A 26,039-nucleotide genomic window follows, 5' to 3' on the forward strand; every position below is an offset into this window, starting at 1 on the left:
AAATAAATTTGGATTTTCTATAGGTAAAGATGAATTTGATGTATTATACACTCCAAACAGATAATGTTTGAATGATAAATTAATTCTTAAAGTATGTCCCTACAGTTGAAAATATGGAATTTTGGAAAGTTTGGAAGGAATCTTTATCACACAGAAAAAGTATTTGAGTTTGTATTTGTATATATAAATAGTTGTTAGAAAGTTTTCTCTCACCGAAAAAGGTTGCAAATTTATTTGTTTAAAATTTGTATCAAACCTTTATTTTGATATATATAAAATTCAAATAACAATATACCAATGTTTTTAGTGGGACAGTGCCACTAAATTAATATTCTTTAGGTGGGACTTTAAATTATTTCAAATCATTAGACCAAATGCTCATTGGTTTTAGAAATTAAGTTTCTAATCTAAACATATACAACCCTTAAGTGTTGATTTTTTCATTAAAAAAAAACCTAATCCATCTAATTAATTTGGTCATTGATTTTTTTTTTATCTAATTAAACTCCTCAATTTTAAAAATTCTTATCAATTTGGTCTTCCGTTTGTTTAGCTGTTAAATAATCGTTTACACAGGGCCAAATAAATAATTTTGATATAATAAAGGACATTTTGGTTATCACATGCGCAATTTTATCTCTTATTAAATCGAAGAGTTAATTACTGAAATGATTTCTTAATTATAACAAAATTATCAATTTAATCTCGAGTAAACGGACCTCTGATGGCTAAACAAACGGAATACCAAATTGATTAATATTTTAAAATTGAAGAACTTAATTAGACAAAAAATAATCAAAAATTAAATTAATAATTTCATTATAATTAATTAAGGAATCAATTTGATAATTAACTCGGACATTGGCAACCATAAAGGCCCTATCTATCTCATTAAATACCATTTCCAAGTATTCCGATTCCTTAAAGTCTCTTTTTCATTCCCCAGAGGAAAAAGCTTCAAATCTTGCATGTTCAACTCCTCTCCCTCTTTTACATTAAATATATCTGGTAGAGAGTTGAACATGGACCCACCTAATCCAAAAGGGTCCCACAAATATGAACCACCGGCGCCGTCGATGGCGGTGCCACCACCGCCGCCCGTATATCCCGGAAATGCCATGCCACCATACCCGTACCCGTACCCGTACCCATACCCATACCCATACCAATACCAATACCCATACCCATACCCATACCCACAAGGGAAATGCCTGTCGCCGGAATCGGCTGAATGCGCCGGGAAAGGGGACGGCGCTCCGATGGAATCTTTCCCAAACAAGAACGTGTGGGTCCCACCATCTCCCGGAAAAGGAACCGCCGGAGCGTACGAATGCGTGAACGGGTTTCCGGCGGGTCCGCCGTCGCCGAGCACCTCAAGCGTGATGTATCTTCAGAGAATCGGCACCGGCAGCACAAGCGATGGGGACCACGAAATAGCCTGGTCAACTAACCTTTTTGGATGTTTAGCAGATTTTAATACTTGTACGTATAGCTAATTAACTAATTAATTGCATTTTTCAAATTATAATTTAAAGAAAAAACACAACTTTTTTATGCATTTTCAACAATTACTATATATAGGTCTCAAAACATGTTTTTGTCCATGCATAACGTCAGGACAAATTGCAGAAATTGTCAGCGAAGGAAAAACCTGTGAGTATAACTTTTTTGCATTGATGAATGTAAATTGCTATCTGGGATTTATGATTTTTTTTTTGATTGAATTATATTATATTGTGGGCTTGCATTGCATGCAGCATGTTTGGAGGCAACAATAATCCACGGATTGTTACTTTATCTGTTCATAGCCCCATCTATATACACATGCCTCAACAGAAGCAAACTGAGAAGAAGATTCAAGTTGAAAGGGAACAATTTCACAGATTGCCTTACTCATGCTTTTTGCTGCTTTTGTGCTCTCTGTCAAGAGTATCGCGAGCTTTATAACCAGGGATATGATCCTGCCATTGGTACTCTACCTTTCGGTCCCAAAAATAACTTTCAGATTATATTATGTACTTATACGTTATACCTACATTTACTTGCTTCTGTACATGTAGAGGTGTCAAAGCTAATTGAAACTTGGCATCAACGTTGACCAACTCTAAAGTCTAAACCACCCCAGATGAGATAGGGCCTAAAATCTTTGACCCGCGTGAATTAGTGGGCCAACGCGCGTTAGCCTATGCGGGCCGTGGGCCAAATCACGGGACGGGTTGAAACCCGCAACCAACCCTAAACCACCGGACGAGGTAGGGCCTAAAACCTTTGACCCATGCAAGTTGGCGGGCTAATGTGGGTTAGCCTGTGCGGGCCTCAGGCCAAATCACGGTGCGGGTTGAAACCCACAATCAACCATAAACCACCTCTGACAGTGTGGGGCCTAAAATCTTTGGCCCGCGTGGGTTGGTGGGCCAATGTGGGTTAGCCTGTTTGGGCTGCAGGCCAAATCACAGGGCGGGTTGAAACCCGCAACCAACCCTAAACCACACCGGATGAGTTGGATGGCGGGCCAATGCGGGTTAGCCCGTGCGGGTCATGGGCCAACCCACGGGCTTTTCATATTAATTTCATGTATAGAAATTATTAATTGTTGACACATAATTTTTAGACTAGGGTTCACGATATAATATGAATTCTGGTCCATGGTATAACAATGGCTAAACTGATAGTTAGATTAATGTTTGTATATTATATGTTCAACAATCTAAAATTATTTCATAATTGTTTGGTCTGTTTTTTTTGGAATGGTGGTGTGTTTAAAGGTTGGCTTAAGAATCTTGAGAGAGACAGAAACACAGTAGCTGTGTTCAGAATAACTCCACCGATAGCGGAAAAAGGGATGGCAAGATAAGAGTTTTTAACAGACTCGCCATTTTGGTACGGTACTGCCCCGGATGGATGGCATTCATCATGGTAACATTCTCTGGATGAAAATTATTACTATTTTCTTCTTTTAAGTTGTTGGTCCATATACTTATTAAAATTGAAGGATAAGATCGACCACAAAAGTTGGGAACATACTTGAGGATATATAAAATGGATTTATTATTAGTTTTAAACGAGAAACATGGTATCTTACTATCTTTTGACTTCTGAAAATATGATTCAAGTTCTCTATATTTTCGTATTGTTATGAAATAACTGCTATCTTAATTAAATTTATATGGTTATTATGTTAATTATTAAATAGATGGGAAAAATTGTAGTTTATTCCCACTATAATATGTCAATTATCAATATCACTCCTGAATTATTAGTGATGTAAATATTTCCCTATTTTTAGAACGATACATATATTGCCCCTCCTGTTGTGCTGTTGTGTAAATGTTGCTCCTCGTGTCGGTACGGGAGGAGCAATATATGTATCGTTTTAAAAATTGAGGGGAAACATTTACAGTTTTACACCATAATAATTCAGGAGTAACATTGATAATTAACATATTGGCCCTGTTTGATAAATGGCTGTTAGCTGATTGGGTTGGCTGTTTGGGTTAGAAGGTATGATTTGTTGATAACATTGGCTGATTGTAGAAAGTTGTTTGATAAATTAGCTGTTAGCTGATAGCTGTTTGGTATAATTTATTTTCTCAAAAAGCTAATTGAAAAGGTTGCTTTAAGTAGCCTTTTGAATTTTAGCATTTTGGAGTTACAAAAAGCTTATTATTTACCAACTAATAGTGGTCAAATAAGCTAAAATTAGCTGATAGGCTGATTATTTACCAAATAAGACCATTATGGAGATGCATAAATTATAATTTTTCCTATTAAATAATGCGAAATGGCCAAAGACCTTGTGGTCGAGCGGCATAACTGTGGTTCTCGCTAATAGCATGTAGAAAACTGTTTGATAAATTAGTTATTAGCTGATAACTAATGAAACACTAAGAGTCAATATCGCCTTAACCGAGCCTCAAACCCACCCCCTTTCATATAGAAGTGCAGCCAGGTGCCACTAGACCACAATGTCTTGGCAGTTTTGCATTAAGTGTTAAATGTTTAAAATCATAGCTTTTCGTTGTTATTTTTGTTAATACGGAGTATAATTTTGCAACATTCTTCTAACTTCTAAGTATATTCAATAACATAGGCTTTCTCAATGGTCAAATTGATGTTTTAAAAAAATAATTGTGAGAGTGTTTTAGATTTACAAAAAATAACGTTTAACACTTATCTTAAAAAAAAAACGTTTAACACTTATAATTAATGTTTTTTGTCACTTCAAGGATTAATTCTGTCACAATAATCTTAACACATGTAGTACAAAGTAAAACATTTAATTGAGAAATTGAATTAACTATTTGCTCATAATTAAAAAACAAAGTACGTGCATGTCATTTTCCACACAAAATTTTATTCATGCAAAATTATTTTTTGAAAAGACTTTTTTTTTTTGAGAATAATTTTTTGAAAAGACATTTAGTCAAGATGTTTTAAGACTATATTCATAGATACCGGTCGTCATGAATAAATTGAATTATTCTATTATGAATAACTCCTTGTGTGTAACTATTACATTTAATGCAATATATAGATTGTATAACTAATTATAAGTACATATATCATATAAATGTGGTATGCAGAGCAGAAAATGTGGAAAAGGGGATGAGAAAGAGAGAGGAATTGAAGACTACACAATTTAGGAGAGGGCTTTGGGGCTTTGTTAAAGGAGCTACACAAGCTAAGATTGAAGATCTGGATGCATGTATATATGCATTGCAATTTTTGAAATTAAGACTTAGATCTAATATGAATATGTTTTTGGAATATATTGAAATTGTACGTATAGTAGAATGCTCTTGATGGATGCTTTGCTTAATTGGAAAAAAAAAAAATACTCGAAACAAGTTTTTTGGTAAACCTATTTACTTGTATTGAGTTATTATATGTCTTTTACTTTGAAAATTAAAAAAATTTCAAGAAAATCTCTTACTTTATTATTAGAATCACTCTCCGGATCATCAAGGACATGATCCCTTTTTTTTTTCTTTTTTTCTTTTTTTAAATTATGATCCCTCTTATTATTAGCTTCAAAATCCCTCTACATTTTCTCAAACATTTTCAACCCAAATAATCTGTTCTCAAGAATTTTCAACCCAAATAAACTGTCATAACACTACATGGTAATTGGCTATTATTATTTTTAATAGGTAAATTGATTTAGTTTAAAATAAATTAACAATTTAATTTAAACAATAATATATTAATTAATATTAATTTTAATGTGAAGTATCTCTAATTAGTTATAAATGATGCTAGATGTTAAGACTAATTGACGATTAAGGTAACACAAATAGAACACATAGTACTTAGCAATGGTTATAATGGATGCTAAATGACTCAATTTTTTCACTTATAATGTATCTCACTCAAATAGAAATTACAATTTTTTTTTAGTACAATTGACTTTAATTATTACAATGTAGTTCATAACTACTTTCTATATGAGAGGAGAACTTGATGTTACTAAATTACAAACCTTATTTATAGTTGAAATAAGTTATAAGTTCTACCAAATAGAGTGTAAAAAATTATAAACACTGCCAACTAGCCTGAAGTTTTTAATTTTATTATTATTATATCATTATTAATTTTTTGCAATGTTCTACCGCAAACTTTTCATCCCACGGTGAAAGCGTTCCTTCTACTCCTAAAAACACTAAGAGCCTTGTATTTTTCTCAATTGAAGGGTGTTAGTTCTTTAATCTGTGAGTTCACTGATAGTCTCTGAATTCTATAAAAAAGGGTTTTACTTTCTTACACATTTTAATCATCCAAGGCATCCTGCTGGAATAATAGACCCCAAATAAAAATGGGGTCTGCAGAACAGAATAAAAATGTTGCTGTTACTGGCGTCGCTTCCCTTCTCTTGGTGGCGTGCGTTGTGGCTGCCACCGTCTCCTCCGGTGGGCTTGGTGGATCTTCCGATGACGATTCCGGTGACATTTCAACTGCAACAAAGTCGGTGAAAGAAATTTGCGCCCCAACGGATTACAAGGAGACCTGCGAGAGGAGCCTTGCGGACGCTAAGGACACTAGCGACCCCAAAGAGCTTATCAAGGTGGCGTTCACGGTGACGGTGGAGAACATCACCGACGCCATTTCCAAGTCGGAGCTTCTCAAGGAGGCGGACAAGGACCCCAGAACTGCCGACGCGCTCGACACGTGCAAGGAGCTGCTAAACAACTCAATTGATGATCTCAAGAGGTGTTTCGAGAAGGTTGAGAATTTTGAGATGGAGCACGTGAAAGAATTCGCTAGCGACCTCAAGGTTTGGCTGAGCGGTGCCATCACACAGCAGCAGACCTGCATAGATGCCTTCGAGAACACCACGGGCGACAAGGGTGAGAAGATGAAACACCTCCTTAAAACCGCCAATGAGCTCACCAGCAACGGCCTCGCTATGACTACTCACTTCACAGAGCTCCTCCAGAGCTTCGAAATCCCCGGCTTCAATCGTAGGTTATTATCAGCTGAAACTAAAGAAGAATTCCCGCCATTTGTAGATGCCGCCACGCGCCGCCTCCTCGCTTCCGATCCGGCCTCCATTAAACACGACATTGTGGTAGCCAAGGACGGAAGTGGAAAATATAATAGCATCGTCGAGGCTCTTAGAGCTATTCCTTATAAAAACAAGGAGACTGTTGTGATCTTCATCAAGGCCGGTGTGTACAAGGAACGCGTGCAGGTTCCAAGGAAGATGAACAATATTGTTTTCTTAGGAGAGGGCCCAACCAAAACCAGGATCACTGGAAACCGGAATTACATAGACGGGATTGGCACCTATCACACCGCCTCAGTTGTTATCCAAGGAGACGGTTTCATCGCCCGGAATATCGGATTCGAGAACAGCGCAGGGGCAGCGAAGCACCAAGCCGTAGCCCTTCGGGTTTCAGCCGATATGACCATATTTTACAACTGCCACATGGACGGCTATCAAGACACCTTATACGCCCACTCTTACCGCCAGTACTACCGCGACTGCACCATCACCGGCACCATCGACTTCATCTTCGGGGACGCCGCGGCCGTCTTCCAGAACTGCAAGATGGTGGTGAGGAAGCCATTGGAGAACCAGGCCTGCATGGTGACCGCCCAAGGCAGAAAGGAGCACCGCGGGGTCGGCACCCTCGTCCTCCAAGACTGCGAGATCCTCCCAGACCCCGCCCTCAAATCTGTGAATCCGCCCGTCAAAGTGTACCTCGGGCGGCCCTGGAAGGAGTACTCCAGGACGGTCATCATGCAGTCTTACATCGACGGTTTCATCGCCCCCGGAGGTTGGGCTCCGTGGAATGGTGACTTTGCACTGGACACCCTCTGGTACGCGGAGTATCAAAACCGCGGGTCGGGAGCTTCAACGGCGTCTAGGGTTAAGTGGAATGGGTACAAGAAGAACATTAGCCCAGATATTGCTCAGCAGTTTACTGCTGGAATGTACCTGGGGGTGATGACTGGATCAAGCCTAGTGGGATTCCCTACGAATCTGGAATGATGAAGGTGTAGTGTACGTAGACCAATTAGGATTCCTAACTATGTATGTATGGTAGCTTACTTAAACTGTACTAAACGTGTAACTGTAATATAGATTGCATTGCAGAGAAATATATATACTGAATTATTACCATTAATTAGTAATTCTAGTCTAGAATTATATTACGAATAGGAACGTAGGGAAAAATATATTTTATTAGGCATTCTATTTTAATTTACTATTGTATTAGGGATAGGAATTGTATTACCATATTTTTTACAATATTAAGCAAACCATAATATTATAGGTCTGTTTTGGGCGGGAAGTTAAAACTAAGGATATTATTTTTATTAATAGTATAGATAGTATAGATTTTGTTAATAACAGAAAGTGGGGCGATTCGTGATTTTTTGTGTAGTGAATATGACAAGTGTAAAATGGATATTGAAATATCTAATGAAAGTGGATATCTTATTGATGAATCTATGTTTGGCTAATGCGATGAACAACTACTATTGTTATCTGGCTAACAAGTTATGCTAATGGAACACCATGTACTACTCATTTTCCAATTGCAAATATATGTTTTATTATATTATATATTAACCTACAATTAAATAAAAATCTTATGACTAATAGCATATGAATTTTATAGGGGGAATATTAGCATTCCAAGATATCAACAACTGCTGCAAGATGGAGAGTACATAATATAACTAAGGTCTCAATCATATATGAAACACTCTTCCTTCTTCGCTAAAACCACACTCTTCCTTCTTCGCTAAAACCAAAACCAGTAAACCAGATGCAGTTAAGACACTTTCAACAAAATAGTAGAATTTCATTGAAGATGTTGAAAATAAAGACTATTCCAAGTTGAAAAATACTACTTAAACTCTCTAATTTTACTCCTAACTTTGACTTCCTCACTTAAACTTTTGATGTAACTAGACATTTTTCTTAAGATCTACAAAATTTAGATAGAGATTGAGAGTCTATGTATCGTAGTCTCCCTAATCTCAACAAAAACACATTAAGAATAATTACTCTAATCTCATGAAATTAGTATTCTCATATACAGTATATATATTACCTTTTAATTTAATTTCAAACTTATTTACACGTTGCATTATTCTTTTTTAGGTGAAGATGAAAATCCAAAATAATTGCTCAACATTACTATTTACAATGCAACACAGTATTAAAGTTTTTATTTTTTTTCATAATTACTTTCTCAACCTACTTACCTCCTATATGAGAGTATAACTTGGTGTTGACCACAAGGTCTTGGCTTAAAGTTTAGTTATATTCAAATGATTTAAGAATTAATAATAAATAAATAATAGAACTCATATAATTAATATTACATTAAAATGATTAATAATTATCATAATACTTATATATGTTTATATTGAGAAATAAAATTATATTAAAAAGAAAAATGATAATTAAAAAAATTTGAGTTACCTCTAATTTACAAGGTCATAATTAAGAAGTTTCATTGGGTCCATAATCATTATGATTTAGCCATGCATCGACAGCGGAGTTACAATGGGACGAGGTGAATTTGATCGATCAAACAAAATTCAACGTACGGCATTTCTGATCCTCAATTTCATCAACTGAATCGAATGTTTTTAGCTACTTTTATCTGTGGCTTTGGTTATAGTTTCGGAATGCTATAAATAGGATTTTCCTCATATTTCAATCATCATAGGCGTCTCTAGAATAATAGACCCCATTCAAGAGGGGCCTAATAATAATAAAAATGGGGTCTGGAGAAAAGAACAAAAAGGTCGCCGTCGCCGGCGTCGCTTACATTCTCTTGGTGGCTTGCTGCGTCTCCGGTCTCCCTGGTTTATCGTTGATCGGAGGCTCCAGTGACGGCGGCGCCGTTTCTAGTGACGGCGGCGACGTTTCTGGTTCCGGCGGGATTTTATCCCCTCTGGACAAAATCGACGGCTTGATTTCATCCGCAACAAAGTCGACGAAAACCATTTGCGCCCCGACGGATTACAAGGAGACCTGCGAGAGGAGCCTCGCCGGCGTTCACAACATTCACGACCCAAAGGAGCTTATCAAGGTGGCTTTCACGACGGTGGTGGAGAGCATCAACACCGCCATTACCAAGTCGGAGCTTTTCAAGGAGGAGGTCGAGGGCAAGGATCCCCGAATCTCCGGCGCGCTCGACACGTGCAAGGCGGTGCTACAATACTCCATTGATGATCTCACCAGGTGTTTCGACAAGGCCGAGGATTTTAAACTCACGAAAATCGAAGATTACGCTAAGGACCTCAGGGTTTGGCTCAGCGGCGCTATAACTCACCAGGAAACCTGCATAGATGCGTTCGAGAACACCACCGGGAACACCGGTGAGAGCATGAAACACCTCCTTAAAATGGCGGGAGAATTAACCAGCGACGGCCTGGCTATGATTACTCGCTTCACGGGACTCCTCCATACCGTGAAAATCCCCGGCCTCCATCATGGCCTCAATCATAGGTTGTTAGAAGGTGAGTTTCCGGTTGGAGACCTAACCGCCGATCCGGCTTCCATTAAACCCGACATTGTGGTTGCCAAGGACGGGAGCGGACAATATAAGACAATCAACGACGCTCTTTCCGCCGTTCCCGCCAAAAACAACCGCACTTTCGTGATCTTCATCAAGGCGGGCGTGTACAATGAATACGTGGTGGTTCCCAGGAAGATGAACAAGGTTGTTTTCCTAGGAGAGGGTCCAACCAAGACAAGAATAACCGGAAACAAGAATTACATCGACGGGGTCGGCACCTACCAGACCGCCACCGTGGCAATCGAAGGAGACGGGTTCATTGCACGGGACATCGGGTTCGAGAACTCGGCAGGGGCGGAGAAGCACCAAGCCGTGGCCCTAAGGGTGTCAGCCGATATGACCATGTTTTACAACTGCCACATCGACGCCTACCAAGACACGCTCTACACCCACGCCTACCGCCAGTACTACCGCGACTGCACCATCACGGGCACCATCGACTTCATCTTCGGGGACGCCGAGGCCGTCTTCCAGAACTGCAAGATGGTGGTGAGGAAGCCGTTGGAGAATCAGGCCTGCATGGTGACCGCCCAAGGGAGAAAGGAGTACAACGAGGTCGGCGGCATCGTCCTCCAGAACTGCTCCATCCTCCCCGACCCTGCCCTGGAAGCTTTGAGCCCGCCCGTCAAAGTGTACCTCGGGCGGCCCTGGAAGGAGTTCTCCAGGACGGTTATCATGCAGTCTTACATCGACGGGTTCATTGCTCCCGAAGGTTGGGCTCCGTGGGAAGGGGACTATGCACTGGACACCCTCTGGTACGCGGAGTATGAAAACCGCGGGCCAGGAGCTTCCACCGCGGATAGGGTGAACTGGAAGGGTTACAGGAAGAACATTAGTCCAGAGCTTGCTCAGCAGTTTACGCCTGGAGCGTACCTGGACGGTGATGAATGGATCAAGCCCAGTGGTATCCCCTACGAATCTGGGATGATGAAGGTGTGAATGAACAAATTAAGATATATTCCTAAGTAGATAGGTTACTTAAAATAAAGGGTAACTGGAAGATCGACGGTTTGACTTGTTCGCCGGAACTTTGTCCGAGGATGGCTGGAGTTCGCCAAAATTTAAGTTTACCTGCAATTACAGGTAGGTTAAAGTGTTTATTTGCTCCAAAATAATAAGTTTGAAAGCTTAGTTGGAGCTTTTTAAAGTTGAATGGCCTAATTACACAATTTAGTACAGTTTGAAGTCTATTTAACCCTTATCCCTACTTTATTTATATACCTCCCATGCATGCATATTCCCCCTAGCCTTTAGCTTTGAAGTCGTTCTCGAGTTGACATCTTATAGCATAGGCAATCTTCTGCCCTCGGCTACTTTAATAATTTCCTGAATAGGTTGCTGAAGACCTCTTTGACCTGTGAAATGGTTCACTAGCAGCAATCACATTACCAATGGCTTGTGTAAAATCCTTAATTTGTACAAAATAAATTGCATATGTCGAGACAGCAACACAGCGAGACCAAAATAATTGCATATATATGTCGAGACCGTACCAATCTAGCTTATCGCTAAATACATGCATCAAATATTAATTCAATAAGCTACCAATTATTAAGCATCCTAAGGTTCATCCAACATGAAATTTAATAAGCTACCAAACAATTTAAAATAAGATCTCATCCTAAGGTTTATCATAATTTTTTTTTAAGTATTATAGAGTTTAGCCACAAAACATAGGCAAAAATGAAAGAAATCAAATAAGCCGTAAAATAATTGAAGAACATAGAAAAATGCAATCCCCCTTTAATCTATTTAAGCCAAGATGTAAAGATGTCTTCCAAATAGTGGTTGAAGCTCCCAAAAGTACATTTAATCGTTTCAAATTAAGTCTTGAGTCCAAAAGTCCCACAAAAGTGTTTAAAATACGGCTTAAATAGATTTCCCAACCATTGACGACCCTCTAAATGTGTCCACCTTCTTAACTCTTATTTAGCTCAAATCTCTAAAAAGTCTAAACATAAAAGTTGTAGTAAATCAGAGGATTGTCTCAACTTTCCATTGGACACTTGAATCATCTCAATTAGACTTCATATAAGATATATACAAAAATACTCTCAACATGTCATATAAATTGCATATTTTCCCATTTTTGCTTAGAAATATAATTCTTAAAAATAAAATATTAATAAATTGAGCATCATATTCCATTAAACTAAATGAGATACAAGAAAAATCATTAAAAAAAATGTTATTGAAAATATATGTAATTAAGCACTTATCACTACTATATTTTGTTGAGGTGTGCGGGCGTTTTGTTGAAAGTTGGTATAGGAAGCCATGCATGTTACAAATGTCTTGATCATATTGTTTACAAAATTTGTTCCTCTATCTAACCTAATTTTCGATCACTATGGACACTTTTTTTTTTTTTTTCTAAATGTTCACATTAAATCTGGCAATCTTTGATCAACTTCATTTTAATCTACCACTAACCATGTGTATTTCTTATCACTTACAGTGACAGGATCGATAAGCTTAAATAAATTCATATACAATAAGCTTAGCGACTTTGATGTTGCTTTATGTGGCTTGGATTTGAATTATGAATTCACTTGCTCTTTTTTTTTTTTTTTACATACATCACAAATTTGATCATTCTTATACACACTAAAAGAAAAATGTGCATAAACAACGGTATAAAGATGAACAACAATTTTCTCAATAATCACTAACCGCCACTAATTAAGCTGTTTCTTGTAGTGTACAGTCATATAAAACCAAACATATTGATAATCATTCCAATTTCAGTCTACATACTATTAAACATGCAAAATACTTTTACCAAAACTGTTCAATTTGTCCTATCATATTGATAATCATTTCAATTTTAGTCTATTATTAAACATGCAAAATACATTTACCAAAATTGTTCAGTTTGTCTCATATATATAAGGATTATGAATATGAATCTCTTATAAAGAATAGGGTGAAGGGATTTGGGTAGACCCACTACACAAGAATTAGATGCCTAATACATTGGTTATATCCTAAAGTTTGGGAGAAGAATAGTAGTTTCTCTCATAAAAGTAGGCACATTATCGAATCACGTATATTTATCTTTTTTTTTTTTATACTTTTTTACCATTATTATTATTTCTTGTTTTTGTTAATCTCAACAAAAACTCATTTCAATTATTAAGTATTTAATCAAGTATTTAATCCAATTCCCATGTTCAAATAAACACACCCATAAATTTCTTCATTTAGATGCATGTAGATAGGTACAAAAGCTACCATCTCATCTGGGCAGCAGCTGGGTCTGGGTATCACACCAATCAAATCAATCACTACATTATGCCACTGAAAATAATGAGGCATATGAAGAATTAAGGAAAGGAAAACACTAAACCCCAGATCAGACCATGTATGTCTTCCCAACTTGGATTATATTCATGTGAGGAACTCGCATTGTGGCGGCCCCACCCCTGCAGTTCCTCCTCAGAAATGAGTAGAAGTAATTGATGGAGAGTTTCTTGATGAACCATGAGCTTTTCTTGGCCCTCACGTCAGCGTGCCCCAGCAAGTACGTGAAACCCGATTCGGTGGCTTCGCGGAGCGCTGACAGCTCGTACTCCAAGCTGGGATCTTCGTCCGCTGACATGGCGCTAGCTGGCAATAGCAACGCTGACTCATCATCGGCCGCCACGCCTTCTTCCGACCCCTCGTCCTGCTGAATCAATGGAACCTTGAGACCCTCTATCCCACTGCCATCTCCCGCGTCAGATGACCTGGTGGATGCCACGTCATCAGTCTGACGTGTCACGCTGCTGACACTCTCCAGGGCAAGATCCTGAGCCTCCTTCCTTAAAAACTTCTCAAGGCTGTCCACCAGGAGCTGCTCAAATGCTTGGTGATCTTCCTTCCTCACATCTTTGTAACCGTATCGGGCAACACACCGGAACATGTGGTAGTCCTTCGGGCCGACCCTTCGGAACAAGAACCGTTCCTCCTGAGGGACGACGGGCACTGGGACATACTTGATGCAAACAAACACGATGATCGAGTGGATTGCTGGAAGGTCGAGCAGGAACTGCATGAAAACCGAGGGGATACCTTGGACGAGCTCGTTGTAAAGCAGGCCAATGCCCGGCACTCGCACAGTTCCAAGGGTAGACCCGAGGTCATACACGAAATCCATCGAGATCTTCTGCTTCACCTCGACCTGGTACTTCAACACGCTCCCATAGTTCCACACGTACATCACGGACAGGAAGAACGAAGCAAAGACGAGCGGAAGCCAACCGCCCTCCAGGATTTTTGACAGTACAGCAGACAAGTACAGAAGCTCTATTGACCCGAATACAAGCGGGAAGCACAACGCTAGAAACAGATTCGTTTGCCATATCAAAACCATCACTAGCGTAACCATAGTGGTGCTCACCAACATCACGCCAACTTCAGCTATGCCTGCAACAAAGACAATTGGTGATTCCCGTGATATAGAACATTTGCAGCTCACATCTTCACCAATATAGATCGAGCACTTCGTTCCCCATTTTAATATAACTGTTAAGAGTGTCCCACATTGAAAAAATAAGAGAGAACATATGGGTTTATAAAGCCACGGGTTAAACTAGTTAATTTATTGGATTCAGTCTTTCAGTGTGGTTTGGAGTGACCTTGACCCAATCTCTGATGTCTTCCTTTTTGTAAGGATTACTAATTTGTGAATACAAATAAAAACATTCATGGACAAGAAGAATGATTTCGGGAGTGTTGAAGTTAGAAGTTTACCGTATGCATTTGCTATGTCTGTTGTGCTTCTGAAAGCAGCAACTACAGCCATGCACATGAGCATCAAAAACCAATTGATTACGGGAATGTAAATCTGACCCATGTGCCTTTTCGAGGTGTGAACTACCTTTAGCCGTGGGAAGCATCCGAGAGCCATGGCTTGCTTGACGCAAGAAAACGAAGCAGATATCATGGCCTGGCTGGCAATTATAGCAGCAACTGTAGCTATCACAAATATTGGCCAGAAAAACCCATCTGTTCGTTCATGATTACCGAAGTGTGTGTCAAATGTAGCACATATATTCAAAATTACACAATTCTCTAATAGAATCCGTACGAAAACTAGCATTTTTACCAGGTACAGAGGAATAAAATACTGTGCTGGCTGAATTTGGATGTTTCATGAGATATGCAGCTTGGCCCAAGTAGGCTAAGAGAAGGCAGGGGAAGACCACGCCAGTGAACGCAATCTGCAGTGGTCAAGATGCAATAGAAATATCGAGTTTAAGGTGAGTCATTGAAAATGGAGCCTAGGCTAGGGTTAAAGAGAAAGTAACCTGTATAGATCGCACAGAGAAATGACCTAAATCAGCAAACATTGCTTCGGCTCCTGCATCCCGGCACTGGATATCAATAGCTTATAAATTTTGTAATGAACATAACAAATAATGACTTCCACTATTTTATGTCACTGGTTGAGTGTTTATGATAGTGCTCAGGCAAGTAAATATGAACCCTAGAGATGTGCTTAATAGACTTAAAAACATTTATCCATAATGCAATCGTGATAAAAAAAAGATGAGATTGAAGGAGCATAAAAGGCTACATACCTGTGATGCATAAAACACAGCCACCGAGAGCTGACCATGCCTTACTGGAATTCTTCGAGAAGAAAAGAAAGATATAAGCTGGATTCAATGCCCTTACCACAGAAACATCATACTTAAACAGGTTGTAAATTCCAATTGACCCCAAACTAAAGAACCAGATAGCAAGGGCTGGAGCAAATGTGAAGCCAACTTTACTTGACCCAAATCGTTGTATGCTGAACAATGCACCAAGTATGACTATCGAAGTGATAACAAGAGCATCTGCAAAACGAATCGGTATGAGTCATACAAGATGTCTACACTTCCGCCAAGATGTCTACACTTCCGCCAGTTCTCAATATTAAAGACAGACTGAAAGCTCCTAAGGTAAACTTTAACCATGAAAACCAATGTATTGTAATAGGCACGAGTTTAATTTACTACAAGATTAAAGATTTACGTCCAAAAAACTATGTTTTGAGTCAAGGCAAGAGAACTATGAAGCATACTCACTTGTTCCAAAACCGGGTATCTTACCCTGAAGACCACTCACAGCAGACACCACTGCAACAGAAAAGTATCACGTAGGAGACAATTAGAACGGAATGGATGTATAATTCCAATAATAAAAACTTGTGGAGATGTGCTAGTAAAGAGAAATACCCGACATTGCTGGTGTCAAGATACCATCCCCTATAATCATTGATGTTCCTGTGAGGACCAAGAGCAAGAGAAGGGTCTTCAAAAAGGATTTACGTTCCAGTGCATCCTTTATATTTAGTGCCCTTTCCAGTTCCGGTGTGGGCAGCTTGAGCTTAAAACTGGAGATACCTTCATCGGCCGGCTGGCGATTTGGGAGAAGATTAACATTTGCGTACCTGCAGATCAATGAATACAGAGCAAACGTTCCTCCTGCCATCAGGTTCATGAAGTTGTTAATCAAACCATCTTTTTCCCAGAAAAATAGCGTGTGACTTGTCAATAGTAATATATACATGAAGCAAAATGCCCATACCTTCTCCATTGTCGTTGGCCTTCAGTACTATAAATACATACTTCATGAGGGGAATGAGAGCAATTGTATATATCACTATCGATAATGCCCCCAAGACATCAATTTCTGAAGTTATGGTTACCTTACTAAACACATCAGCAAAAACATACAAAGGGCTTGTTCCCACATCACCATATACCACACCAAGCGTTTGAAATGCTAGAGCAAGAGTTCCCGCAAGTGAAAGATCCTGATTTATTCAAATAACAATAGAATTTAGAAAGATGGTTCAATATTTGCTCTAACACTTAATAGGACTTATGTGAAGCATCCCGTTACAACTAATTTAAGCAAAAAAACAACAAAACACAAAGAAATCCTATTTACATATGCAGTTTTCGCACAAGACTCACTCAAGTTCTTTTAAACTCGAGGGTAACCTCAACCAAGATGGCTAAGAATACAAACTTGCAACCACAAGGGCACAAGTTGGAATCCCAACCTTCTTGGTTTGAGCTGGTCAGCTGTGGGAAACCTAGGCTGATTTACCTCCGTGTGGTCCATTGCCCGCGAGGGACACAAGGCGGGGTTCACCAAGTGTACATCCTCAGGTAGTGATTGCGGGCTTCCCTCTTCACCCTAAAATTAATTAAAACTCATTCTGGAAACTAAAACTCCAAATATAATCAGTATTGAAACTGCAGGCCATATTAGCATTCCAAAAGCCCAACATCAGGATCAGGTGTTTAATACCCATGACCCATCATCAAATATTTTTCATAGTTGGTCTTCCTTAACTAAACTAAACATAGATACAAGAACTGCATAGAGCAATCAACCATTTAAAAGAATAAGGAAACTCAGATTCTCAAAATTATGGAATCAACCACTGGGAGACGGTCAAAACAACAAGTACATAGAGACATAGACAGAGCAGCAGTAACAGGAGTTAAGCAATCTATTAGATTCTAACCTACTTATGCCGATAGAAGCAGTAAAAGAAGAGGTGAATAATTGAATCTCTTGAAAATTGATAATGCGGAGGGCTCAAAGATTGGATTTTTATTTTATTTTTTACCTTCTTATGGTGGGCATGATCACCAACAATCTCCATGGCTTCAACATCGAAAGAATTGACTCTCTTGGGCTTCTTCACAAGCCTTCTCCTAACAGATCCGTACCCTTCTCTGAGCCCCTCGTCCCCATGTATTGACCATGGAGGTGACTCTGAGTCCACCTCACTCCCATCCACCCACCTTGACTCCCCACTCCCGCCGGTACCAGTCCTCCTCAACAATCCCACTGTAATACTCTCTTCTATCTCCCCTCTCTCCATTCTTCTCCCCCCAATCAAGAATGAGCCAATCACTCAACCTCTCCAATTATTGATAAATAGAAAAGAGAAGTAAAATATTCTGTGAATGCAATGATATAATTTTCTGACAAAACCCAAGCAGCAAACCTGGTGTTGACACTTCTTTGAATTTGTTTTGAGGATCAGTAGGACCCCCTCGGGCCCTGGGTTGTCACTCGTCAGCACCCCAGGACACTGCAAAAACCCGCGAGACCTCACATGGAATATAATCTCTTTTTTTTTTTTTTTTTTTTTGAAAAGGGAATATAATCTTATTTGGTTTGTTGTTACTTGTAAGCGTGAGACTCTTTTCCTTTCTCATTTTTGTCCTTTTTCGCGTGAATTACTAAGCAATCGTCCGTCATGCATGATTTTCATTTTTACTTTCCCTCCCTCCATCCCTCCATCTGCTCAAAATGAGTTTTGTCTAAAATCATTTATACAAAAAAAAAAACCAATAATTATTATTCACTCATTCCCATTTTATTTATCTGGGTTAAAAGAGATTTGACTGAAGTTATTTTTAATTTAATTTTTTATAATATTAAATTTAATATTAATATATAAAATTTATATGTTTATAAACTACATTAAAATACTATTAAATGAAAAAAAATTAAAAATAATTAGAATTACTCAATAAAATAAACAATAAATATATAGCTGGTTTGACCAATGAATAGTAATAAAGTGCAAAATGAAGATATCCAAAATAAGAAAGAAGGAGTATATATATACTAATATATTAGTATTAAAACATTCACTATATATATGTATATACATATAGGCGGGCTGGTGAATCTTTTAGGCATGCTCTTTAGAGGGTTGAACCAGCAAATAAAATCCGTTTTGATGGCTCTAATGTTCATCTTCTCAATTGACATCATCTAGATGCACAATTCACAAACTCAACAAATTAAATATAATATTTTCCATTTATTGACTACTTAAATATGTTAACTACACCTACCTTTAAAAAAGTAATCTACTTATTAATCAAATATAAAATAAACTAATCAAATATCATCATATAAGAATAAATAATGTGGAATGGGAGGTGATTGTAGCATTTTAGCATTAGTTAGTATGATTGTTATGCAACTACTTAATTCGCGATATAATGATTCTCCTTTAAAATTTACAAGGTTTTAAGTTCACCTCTATATTAAAGTTGTCTATTGACCTTTATAGTTTGAACTAGTCAATTATAAATAAATATTTTTAAAAATTATTAATTATTATTTCCGTATACAGTGTATTGGAAATGATTGTATGTGACGTAAGTTGAATTATTTTTGCGGCCTGTCATTTAATTAATTTTCCAATAATGCCGCAATAATATTACAAGTTGGGATTTTTTTTTTTCTTGGCGGTCCCCACATATTAAATCATACTCCTAATCCCGTATCGTATTCTGGCTATTTGAAACATATATTCTGTCCATTTATTATATCATTTGACATTATGAAAAATACTGTGAATTTGCAATTCGATTATTAGGGAAAGGATAATGCCACTTCTAAATTGTATCACAAACAGGGGTGATAATTTTAGCCCGAAATTAATAAGTTGGTTCAAAAAAATTGAAAATTTTTAAGGTTAAAGTCGAAATATTTTAACCCAATAAGACAGGTGGCTGAAACAATCTAGCCCGATGGCCCGATAAGAATCTAACATGTAAATATTAAATGGGTTTGTATCTGGGCTTATTCAAAAATATGTGGCCCAATAATGACACCCATCTCTTCGTGTCTACTGCCGACACGTGTCCCAATTCACTGCTCCAAAAGGAAAAGGGTCTAGAGGGCTTCTAAAGTTGCACCACCCTTCCCCTCCGAGTTCTAAACTGTCCGAACACCTCCTAGGGTTTTAGGCCCCCGATTCCGATTTTGAAAATCCCTTACCTTCACTCTCGGTAAGTTTCAGTTTTTCAAGACTTATCTATGTTTCTAGCATTATTTTATGCATATCTGTATGGATTTCTGGATGTATGCAAGGGTGTTTTTTTGTTTTTCGTTTTTTTGTTTGTTTGTTTTTTTTTTTTTTTTTTGGTTTTTTGTTTTGTTTTGCTTTGTTTTGTTTTTTTTTTTTTTTTTTTTTTGGTTTTTTGTTTTGTTTTGCTTTGTTTTGTTTTTTTTTTTTTTTTTTTTTTGGTTTTTTGTTTTGTTTTGCTTTGTTTTGTTTTTTTTTTTTTTTTTTTTTTGGTTTTTTGTTTTGTTTTGCTTTGTTTTGTTTTTTTTTTTTTTTTTTTTTTGGTTTTTTGTTTTGTTTTGCTTTGTTTTGTTTTTTGTTTTTTTTTTTTTTTTGGTTCTTAAACGCTATCTTTCGCTCTGAATGGATTAAAAAAAAGTTTCTTCCAAAAAGGTGCGATTTTTGAAAAGCCAGCGTGTGATTTGTAGGTAAGACACAATGTCCCGGGTGTACGTTGGGAACTTGGATCCCAGAGTAACGGAGAGGGAGCTCGAGGATGAATTTCGCATTTATGGTGTCCTTCGGAGGTTAATCTTTTACGTTTTTATTCTTAAAGTTCATGCACATTTGATTATTTGAGTAAATGTAGTAACTAATACTGTGATTGTCATATATTATAAATCTTTAAAAATATATCATCTAATAACTTTTGTGTCTCTGCAAATTCACAAGAAGTTCCAGTCTGTATTTTGTGTGGGTGTAGAGTGGTTTTTTTTAACACACTTCCTGAGTCTTTTTTATGGCCATAGAAAGGGATTGGAGAGAAACAGTCACTGCTTCTAGTTGTAAGATATGGAATAAGTGAACTATTCTCCTTTTGCTTCCCCCTTGCCTATCTAGTAGTGGGAATATGCAGTGACCATCAATGACTTTGTTTATTGAATTTTGATTATCCATCCTGTATTTCTTAATTCAATGTTAAATGGCAATAAAAATATACCTTTAATTAAAGATTAAAATTAAAATATGATCTCATTGAAATTTGGGTTTCTCAATATGTTCTTTTGTTTGAAATTGGGATAATATTTTTTTTTGTTTTTGTTTTCAAATATAAGTTTTCTTTGACATTTGATTTTTGTATCAAGTTTAGTACTTTGTTATTTTAATATACAGAACCAAGCTTGAGATAGAGAGCTATGCACCTGCATAGAAAAGCTTCTGGGATTAGGAGTTTATCAACCATTATATGAATTGTTGTTCTTCCATGTGACTAGGACTAATTCCTTGTTAATGGAATCTGTGCAGTGTATGGGTTGCTAGAAGACCACCAGGCTATGCATTTATTGAGTTTGATGATCGCAGGGATGCACTAGATGCTATCCGTGGATTGGATGGTAAATAGAATAGACATTTTTAACTTTGCTGTGATAAATCAACTTTTGTCAGTGCCAATCACACAATTCTGAAGTTTGAGTATGGATTTGACCTATATTTTGAATTTTGTATTATTATATATTTATCAAAGTGTATCACTCATGTTTCAGTATTAATTATATTTTCTTAAAGCGTTTTAAATATTTAAGATATTTAAGGTTTATGTAGGCATGTTTTAATATAACAGGAAAGAATGGCTGGCGTGTGGAGCTTTCTCACAATTCTAGTGGAGGCCGTGGTGGCCGTGGCCGTGGTGGAGGTGGAGGTGGAGGTGGAGGTGATGATTCAAAGTGTTATGAATGTGGTGAACCTGGTCATTTTGCTCGTGAATGCCGCTTGCGCGTTGGCCCAAGAGGATTGGGAAGTGGGCGGCGTCGAAGTCCCAGTCCTCGACGACGTAGGAGCCCAAGTTATGGACGAAGGTATGCAACCTCAAGTACATAGCTATGTTTTTATTATATAGCTAGTAGTGCGCCATCTAATTGTCAAGATACAGTACATCTTCCCTGATCATTACAAAAGACATCCTTGGGTATCAGAGGCATTCATTAATCATTATGTTATTTTAAATCTCTCTACACTTAGTTTTGAGGTTTTTATTTCAATAATTTGTCAATAATCTTGCTGACCTATTTTCACCAGCAAGGTGATTAAATATTTGCATTATCATTTTTCCTGGAGAAAGTTGTATTAATTTTCAACAATATTGTTGTTGCTTCAGGTCCCAAAAACTTCTATAGTTCCTATATATGTGCTTATTTTTTTGTTTAATTAATTATCTTTACATGTTTGGGGTTTTTTAATAAGATTTTATGGGAACATATAATATGGGTATTTCAAGTTTTATGTGTCATCTAATATGCCTATTGTTACTCTGTACTTCATATTTTCTGACTGATTTTTAAGACTCATGCTTCTTCAGATTCTGTACCATCTTAATTGGATTACATTGTATAAGCAATATCATTATCTTAATATCTTAATAGGCTATTTGCTTTCAGTTTTAGAACATTTTTATGCTTTAATCAAATATGTTCATATTATTGCAGGAGCTATAGTCCTCTTGGCAAGCGATCCCCACCACGTCGCAACCTTTCTCCTCGTCGTGGTAGGAGTTACAGCAGGTCACCTCCTTATCGCCGTGGTCATCGAGATTCACCATATGGCAATGGGTATGTAAAGTGCATGCATAATATGCTTAGTGTATTTCCTCTGGTGAAGTAGAGATCAACCGTTTTTTTAATCAATTTTTTGCAGGTCACCAGCATATCGCCGTGGCCGTCGTGAATCACCCTATGCAAATGGGTAAGTTCGATGCCTTGTATTTTATTGGGATGTTTTCTGCACAAGTTTTGCTTTTGTGATTTTACTTGATATTTTTATTTTTTGTATTCTGGTTTTGTTTTGCTTTTGGCCTTTTGCTTGTGCTTGTTTAATATTCTTAGTATTTAAGTGAAAGAAATATTGGTAAAGAAATAGTTTGTGGAAAACATTATGTTTGTTTTCTTAAATTGTTTTGGGGGTGGGGAGAAGAGGACTATTGTACTTATTTTAGTGCAGCCAAGCTCATGGAGTTTAATGCTTGTTTGCAGAGATTGAAGATTTGAGTAGTGAAGACGAGGAAATACTCAAGGATCTTTGATGTTCTGTAGTCTGATAGGCTTGATGGAAGAGTAACTTTGTTGTAGTTATTTCTCGTGACGTTTCAGTTTATTGTGGACCTGGACCTGGACCTTGGGTGCCCCTTCATTTTCCATCGGCCTGCTCTGTTTGGCTTGCTAAAACTTGGAGGTCTCTTTCGTACTTTAAACTACTAAACTATATCTGTCTTTGAATTATGTGATTAATGCTCAACATTATTACTATGAGTGGATGTAACATGTGCTATCTTTTCTATTTTTGAGGTATGATTACGTGCTTTCACCACAAACCGGCTGTTAAGTCGACATCGTTAATGATCACTCTGCTTGTCCGCATCATCTCGTCAACTGTTTATCCTCACTCTGCTTATCTGCATCACCTTGCAACTGTTTATCGACATTGTTTACAACCACCCTGCTCCTCATTACTCCATCGTCTAAATGAGTTTGATACACTTGAGAAAATGAAGCTAAGGCCCCTTGTCGCCTCAAAACTTCTCTGGGTGTTAAGACTCAACTTCTCTGCCTTCCCGGTGGATGAAGAGCTAGAGAGCTTAGTACCCATCATTCTGCACCTGCCAAATGTTTGCTCTTTCCAATACTACTACGACAACATTACATTGGCTTCATTACGTACACTTTTGGTTACTTTGAGCAGGAACTTCTACAGTCTTCTCATCCAGTTAGTATGGTATTTTGCATCTCTAGCAGTTCTCTTTGTGCTCTCTCCCATCCTAAGCATTTGTAGTTTCACTGGTTTATAATCTTATTTGAGTATGTAATTGCCTATTCTAGTTGTAATAGGAATTTTGGCAGTGGAAGCGTCTTGCAATCCCTTTGTTTAGGCCATTTGTGTCAACTGCATCTTTGAAGTTGAATATGTTGCATTTGGCATTATACCTCCAAATGAATTTTGCATTGGACATTGCATGTGTATAATTATTAGAAACGTGGTTCTTGAAGAATTTTGCATTGGACATTGCATGTGCATAATTGTTAGAAGCTTGGGTTCTTGAAGAATTTTGCATTTGACATTGCATGTGTATAATTATTAGAAACATGGACCTTGAAAGCTTAGGATATACAGCTTGGTCTCTGTTGCTATGGTGTTGTGAGGGGTATTTAATGCACTCAATCAACCCATAGTATCTAGGTTAAGGTCTTGTTCTAAAAAAATCTAGGTTAAGGTCTTTGAGATATTCATTGTGTTACTCTCATGCAAGGATGATCTATTTTAAAGTGGGTGCCAAATGATCCATTGTATGGCTTTGTTCTGTATACTTACTGCCATTCTTGCAGTTATGAGCATCAAATGGTCTAGTTGAGTGAGATGTTGTTTGGGTAAATATTATTTTAGAAAATATGGGCATAATTCCAATATTGAGGCCCCCTTTACCGAATGATATACCCTATCAATTATCACTAGATCTTGGACCATGATCACTAACATATGAATTCATTTTTAATATACGGAGTATTACTTAATACTGAACATTTAATACAAAGAATTTTCAGTATATTAAAAATAAATCGTTTGGTCTAATGCAATTTCATACCTCCACAAGTATTAAATTGTGAATCTTAAAAACAGCATACTCCATTGTGTAACAACAATATTATTATTATTATTATTATGTAATACAACCCATGCCAAAAAACTTGTGGTCTAGTGGCACCCTGTTGCAACCCTAATAGAAAGGAATAGGTTGCAACCCAATAGAAGGGAATAGAAGGGATAGGTTCGAGTCTCAGTGGAGACGATATTAGTTATATTTTAACAGAGTCAATAGTATTAAAAAAAAATGTAATATAACACATTATTTTAAAAACACCAACACAAGTCGCACCAAATAATCAAATCAGTTAAAAAAATTTAACTATAAAATAGTAAACTGCTTATTTAAAAAGGTAACCCTTGATTGTTTTTTCTATTTTTTAAAAAAAGTTCAAAGATTTAATTGAATTTTTTTTTAAATTTGGTATAATCGCAGGGTTTAATTGATCTTATAATTTTACTATGGGCTAATTTGGGTTCTCCAATCTCCCCAATCCATCCAGGTCGGCAAATGTCTACTCCGACATCCCTTTGCTGTCGCTAGCGTTCATCGTAAGTTCGATAGCTGTAATTTTATAACTTACTGAGGCATTTCCCGTGTAAGGAGTGCTGGATGGCTTCTGGCAGCAAATGAGTTTTGCTAGAACTTAGAAGCCAGAATTGCATTAGGATAATTACTAAACACAAGTCAAATTTTCGAAAGAAGAAGGATTTTGCGATCAATTTCATTCTAGTGTTGCCTTTTTGTTAAGATGCTGAGAAAATAAAGGCATGCTTGGGTGGGTATGAGTTGGACTTAGGCGATTTGTTAGAGAATTTGTTTACCTTTTTGTCTTATTTTAAGGAGAATGTTTGTATGTTTTGGTTTTATGTTTTTGGCTAATCTCAATGAAAACCTTCTGCGTTTCTTTCGAAAAATCTTCCCTCAATTCTTCTTACATGATATCCACTAATTATTGTCACTGGTTAGTGTAAGAGCTCGGGGCCTTTACAAATTGGTATCATAGCCACCATTTCTTGGATTCTGTGGCATTGAATTTGAGCCAAAATGGTTAATGCAAAAGACCTTGAGGTTCAACTTAAGGCTGTTGAAGAGCAGCTGAGTTCAAACTTGGATTCATTGAGGGATGAGGTCAAAACTGGGCAGAAGGATCTGCAAGTTGACTTTGAGGCTTTCCGAGATGAAGTCAGGCAATGGATTCGAGCATGGCTAACTTGGCAGCTCCCAGTGGTTCATCTGTCAGACCTGAGGTAAGAGCTGTTCAACCCTCTATTGCTAATGAGTAATGAAGATAATGATAGTAACCAAGTAGAACCCAGAATAAAATTAGATGATGGGATTAAAATGGGTTTTGAGCCTCACTTTCCTCCTGTAAGATTTAACCAAGGGACATGAATGGAATATGCAACCTTTGAGGCCTAAAGTGGATTAACCATCCATCTTTCAACTAAATTAGAATTTGTTTATTAAATATTATCCATTTTTATATTCTCTGTCATAATTTACTTGTCATGTTTACTATTTATTAGTCAAACTAATTTTTTCTTCTCTACTTATTTTCTTT

The 26,039-nt window shown here is 37.4% G+C and overlaps 4 protein-coding genes and 1 pseudogene across 5 annotated transcripts; 4 read left to right on the top strand and 1 right to left on the bottom strand.

The window, feature by feature from the left end:
- The first annotated feature begins 957 nt into the window (after positions 1-957).
- On the top strand, positions 958-4,925 carry LOC116003514 (cell number regulator 10-like). Its single transcript, XM_031243405.1, has 5 exons — positions 958-1,482; positions 1,582-1,653; positions 1,758-1,970; positions 2,766-2,916; positions 4,584-4,925. Exons 1-4 carry the CDS (start codon positions 969-971, stop codon positions 2,852-2,854), a joined length of 888 nt encoding a protein of 295 aa, XP_031099265.1. The 5' UTR covers positions 958-968; the 3' UTR covers positions 2,855-2,916; positions 4,584-4,925.
- Positions 4,926-5,812: 887 nt separating this feature from the next.
- On the top strand, positions 5,813-7,624 carry LOC116004788 (annotated as a pseudogene).
- Positions 7,625-9,203: 1,579 nt separating this feature from the next.
- Positions 9,204-11,233, top strand: LOC116005178 (pectinesterase-like). Its single transcript, XM_031245433.1, has one exon. The coding sequence runs from the start codon at positions 9,240-9,242 to the stop codon at positions 10,980-10,982; it is 1,743 nt and encodes a 580-aa protein (XP_031101293.1). The 5' UTR covers positions 9,204-9,239; the 3' UTR covers positions 10,983-11,233.
- Positions 11,234-13,213: 1,980 nt separating this feature from the next.
- LOC116004635 (putative potassium transporter 12) lies at positions 13,214-17,916 on the bottom strand. Its single transcript, XM_031244760.1, has 9 exons — positions 17,659-17,916; positions 16,602-16,830; positions 16,250-16,498; positions 16,100-16,150; positions 15,608-15,868; positions 15,335-15,387; positions 15,133-15,247; positions 14,778-15,032; positions 13,214-14,450 (listed from the first exon to the last, which is right to left on the bottom strand). Exons 1-9 carry the CDS (start codon positions 17,914-17,916, stop codon positions 13,399-13,401), a joined length of 2,523 nt encoding a protein of 840 aa, XP_031100620.1. The 3' UTR covers positions 13,214-13,398.
- Positions 17,917-19,721: 1,805 nt separating this feature from the next.
- On the top strand, positions 19,722-23,896 carry LOC116005310 (serine/arginine-rich splicing factor RSZ21A-like). 2 transcript variants are annotated; one of them, XR_004094945.1, is made up of 8 exons: positions 19,722-19,849; positions 20,334-20,432; positions 21,151-21,239; positions 21,467-21,701; positions 22,329-22,451; positions 22,537-22,584; positions 22,872-23,070; positions 23,184-23,896. XR_004094945.1 is itself a non-coding variant. In XM_031245580.1 (7 exons), the coding sequence occupies exons 2-7, from the start codon at positions 20,344-20,346 to the stop codon at positions 22,876-22,878; spliced, it is 591 nt and encodes a 196-aa protein (XP_031101440.1). In that variant the 5' UTR covers positions 19,722-19,849; positions 20,334-20,343; the 3' UTR covers positions 22,879-23,881. The 2 variants fall into 2 exon arrangements, 1 of the variants encoding a protein (XP_031101440.1); XM_031245580.1 differs by having other exon boundaries at positions 22,872-23,881.
- Positions 23,897-26,039: the final 2,143 nt, after the last annotated feature.

The sequence above is a fragment of the Ipomoea triloba genome, chromosome 14 (assembly GCF_003576645.1).
Source record: "Ipomoea triloba cultivar NCNSP0323 chromosome 14, ASM357664v1".
Classification (NCBI taxonomy): domain Eukaryota; kingdom Viridiplantae; phylum Streptophyta; class Magnoliopsida; order Solanales; family Convolvulaceae; genus Ipomoea; species Ipomoea triloba.